This window comes from Morus notabilis, unplaced genomic scaffold (assembly GCF_000414095.1).
Source record: "Morus notabilis unplaced genomic scaffold, ASM41409v2 Scaffold948, whole genome shotgun sequence".
Taxonomy (NCBI): Eukaryota; Viridiplantae; Streptophyta; class Magnoliopsida; order Rosales; family Moraceae; genus Morus; species Morus notabilis.
Genome location: NW_010362042.1, coordinates 39,255 through 43,042, shown reverse-complemented (window position 1 = coordinate 43,042; position 3,788 = coordinate 39,255). Strand labels below are relative to the sequence as shown.

Sequence of the window (3,788 nt, the reverse complement as noted above, 5' to 3'; positions counted from 1 at the left end):
TCCATAGCTTCTTTGTAAGTATAAGGATCTCTGTCATGTTCTAGAGATTCTGCCAAAAAGGTTTCCCCATTAGCCATGAATCTCTCAGGTTCATGTCTGATCCTCCCATTACGCCGAAGCCCCGTAGGTTGTTGTTGGGTTTCCTCTTCTACTCTGATTGGATTGGTTTCCAAAGGAACAGTCGGTATGACCAAGTCACTCGACATTTCCTCAAGCACCATTTTGCTACGAGGCTTAAAGTCGTTCATGTAACTTTCCTCAAGGAATGTTGCATTCGTTGAAAACACGACTTTATTTTCCTTGGGATTATAGAAATAACCCCCTTTCGTCCCTCTCGGATAACCTACAAAAATGCACACTTCTGAACGTGCTTCCAACTTGTTCGCTTCCTTGTCCTGGACATGTGCAAGACATCCCCATATGCGAATATGGTTCAAGGATGTCTTCCTGCGCGTCCACAACTCGTGATGAGTTTTAAGAACCGACTTTGTTGACACGTTGTTCAAAAGATAACATGCAGTTTGTAAAGCATCATGGACCGTACCATGTCCAACAATGTCCTATTTCTTCTCTCAGCTACACCATTCTGCTGTGGAGTGCCAAGTGCAGTTAAATACGATAGAATGTCATTCTCTAATAAGTATCCGGTGAACTCATCAGAGAGGTATTCTCCACCTCGATCTGATCGAAGTGCCTTTATGGGTTTACCCAGTTGCTTTTCCACCTCAGCCCGAAACTCCTTGAATTTATCAAAAGTTTCACTTTTGTGGCGCAATAGGTACACATAACCATATCTTGAGTAATCGTCGATAAAAGTGACATAATACTCATACCCTCCTCTTGCCTTGATGTTCATGGGACCACAAACATCACTGTGCACAAGTTCAAGAACATCTTCAGCCCTATTGCCTCATTTTGCCATCGAAACAAGATTCACATTGGGGTAAGGACTCAACCTTTAAAGAACTTAAAGGTCCATCATTTACCAACCTCTGTATCCTGTTAAGGATAATGTGACCAAGTCGTAAATTCCAAAGATATGTCTCATTAGAGTGAGAAGTTTTAAGCCTTTTAGAGTTATTAACAACTTCAGTGTTTAGCAGTGAGTCCATCTTAGGTTTGATAAAATATAGATTATTTTGCATCCATCCATCACAGATAAAAGACTTATTTTTACGAATCACAACTTTATTATTAAAAGAAACTGAATAAGAATCCTTAAATAAACAAGCAACAGAAATAAGATTCCTCTTAAATTGAGGAACATAAAAACAGTCTCGCAAAAATAAACTCCTATAACTATCAAAATAAAGATGGACGTCTCCCACTGCTTCAGCCAACACTAGTGTTTCATCGCCCATCCTCAACGTGAAGCTCTCATTTAGAAGACTTCTCGTTTGCTTGAACCCTTGCAAAGAAACACACACATGATTAGTTGCTCCAGAATTTACGACCTAGTTGTCACTGGATTCCTCAACCAGACATGCTTCCACAATCAAAAGATCACATTCACCTCCTTTGCCTTTAGCGGCTAAGAAGTGTTTGCAATTCTTCTTCATGTGCCCCACCTTCCCGCAATGAAAGCACTTAAGCTTGTTCGGGTTCTTCTTCTTCTTGTTCTTGCCCTTGTTTGGCGGAACTGAAGAACTCTCCTTCTTAGCTACTTGCTTCTTCTTTCCATTCCCTGGAGAGGGTTTGGAGGAAGATGCCTCAGCAAAGTTGGCCTCCACAATAGTCGACCCTTTGATCATTAGCTCAAACTTTTGGAGTTCTTACATCAACTCTGTCAGGGTTATATTCTGTCTAGCGCTCAAATTGAACGTTGCCCTAAACGGAATATACTCCTTCGACAAAGTCTCAAAGATCATGGTCAATTGAGACTCAGCATCAATGTCGGCCCCATTGGTCTGAACTTCAGCCAAATAGCCCATCACCTTCAGCATATGTTCCTTTATCACCTTCAGTATATGTTCCTTTATGGAAGACCCAGCCTTCTGTTTGCAGTTAATGAGGTTACTAAGGGCTTCCCGACGTTTTTCAGCGGCTTGACCACCGAACATGTCCTTAAGATTATCCATAATCTGACGAGCAGTTATGTAATCTTCATGTTGTGTTTGTAGCACAGTGGACATGCTCGCCATCATATAACAGTGAGTCATATCGTCAGAGTCCTTCCAGCGTTGATACGTTACGAAAACCTCATTAGGAGCATCAACAGGTGGCTCCAGAGGACAAGGTGTATTCAGTACGAAATTCTGTTTCTCAAATGTTAGGACGATCTTTAGGTTCCTTTTCCAATTAGTAAAATTCTCGCCAGTTAAATTGTGTTTATTAAGTATCGACGATAATGCGCTAGAAGACATTTTTCGTATATAACACTTATATACAATGTTTAAGGTTGCATAAATAACCATGGAATTTTCATTGATATTCATAAAATATTCATAAATATATGCACACAAAATAATGAATAAACTCTTTTTATTAAATAAATAATAAATATCCTATTACATCTCATGCTTCTAGGACACCATTCCCAACAGGGAGATCATGCAAAATTTAATTTGGAACACGGATCCCCTCCGATCAACATATACCATCCGGATCAATCTCTGTCCAGCATATATTGATAATCGTTTTCTTTGGCCATTAATTTAATTAGCAGAGCTCCTAGGGGAGATTAATAATTAAATTAATCTTGAATGTATAACCATCGTTTCAACTATTTGATCCATATTTTACAATTGTCACCTAGGGGTGTACAACCATAAAATATGCTCAAATAAATTATCCACTCAGAGATCCACACCGGTACATAATGAATCCCTTCCTAGGGGTCGGTATCACCATGTGTTACCTGCGGACCAACAATGGAGGCCATGGGTCTTTTCTTCAAAAAACCCTCACCCACTCAATCTTTTGGAAAAACAAGGTTTTATGTTAAGAAATATGCATGAACAATTTTAATGAGCGGCACTCCCTATTCTACATGTCATGTTATCACATATATAGCAAATCATATTATATGCAATCATACAAACCAGGATAGCTGGTGTCCCCCTGCAATAAAGCCTGATAAACGCCCCTTAGCCGGGAATCCGACAGCACCTGTTGCTGTATCACTCCATAATCCAAATCGTGTGCAAACGATAGCGTGCACAACGAAGGCCCTCTTTCCACCCGAGAAAGCGCGTCAGCAGCCTTATTCTCTATGCCTGGCCTGTATTGGATGTCGAAGTCATATCCCAACAGTTTAGTAACCCACTTTTGGTGCTCAGTACTAATCAGTCGCTGCTCCAACAGAAACTTCAAACTCTGTTGGTCGGTGCGAACGACAAAACGCCTTCCAAGCAAATATGGTCGCCATTTCTGCACTGCCAAGACAATTGCCATCAACTCGCGCTCGTAAATTGAACGTGCCCTGCCTCGAGGAGACAAAACATGGCTGTAAAAGGCAATTGGACGACCATTTTGCATCAACACAGCCCCTAGGCCATAGCCGGAGGCATCCGTCTCAACCACAAATGGCTGAGAAAAATCCGGTAAGGCCAACACCGGAACCGTAGTCATGGCCTTCTTCAATGCCACAAATGACTCCTCGGCCTCTTGATTCCACCCAAACTGATCTTTCTTGAGTTGCGTAGTCAAAGGACCAGCCACCGTCCCATAATTCTTGACGAACTTACGATAATAGCCAGTAAGACCCAAGAAACCCCTCAACTCCCGCAGTGTCTTGGGAGTTGGCCAATTCAGCATAGCTTCGATCTTCCTCTCATCAGCTGCCACCC

At 41.6% G+C, this 3,788-nt stretch overlaps 1 protein-coding gene across 1 annotated transcript; it reads right to left on the bottom strand.

Moving 5' to 3' along the window:
- Positions 1 to 1,772: 1,772 nt before the first annotated feature.
- LOC112092154 lies at positions 1,773 to 2,363 on the bottom strand. The gene has a single exon (XM_024167513.1). It carries the CDS (start codon positions 2,361 to 2,363, stop codon positions 1,773 to 1,775), a length of 591 nt encoding a protein of 196 aa, XP_024023281.1.
- Positions 2,364 to 3,788: the final 1,425 nt, after the last annotated feature.

What these genes read in the sequence shown, in the direction of transcription:
- LOC112092154 (XM_024167513.1), bottom strand. Translation starts at nt 2,363, where the DNA reads ATGTCTTCTAGCGCATTATCGTCGATACTTAATAAACACAATTTAACT.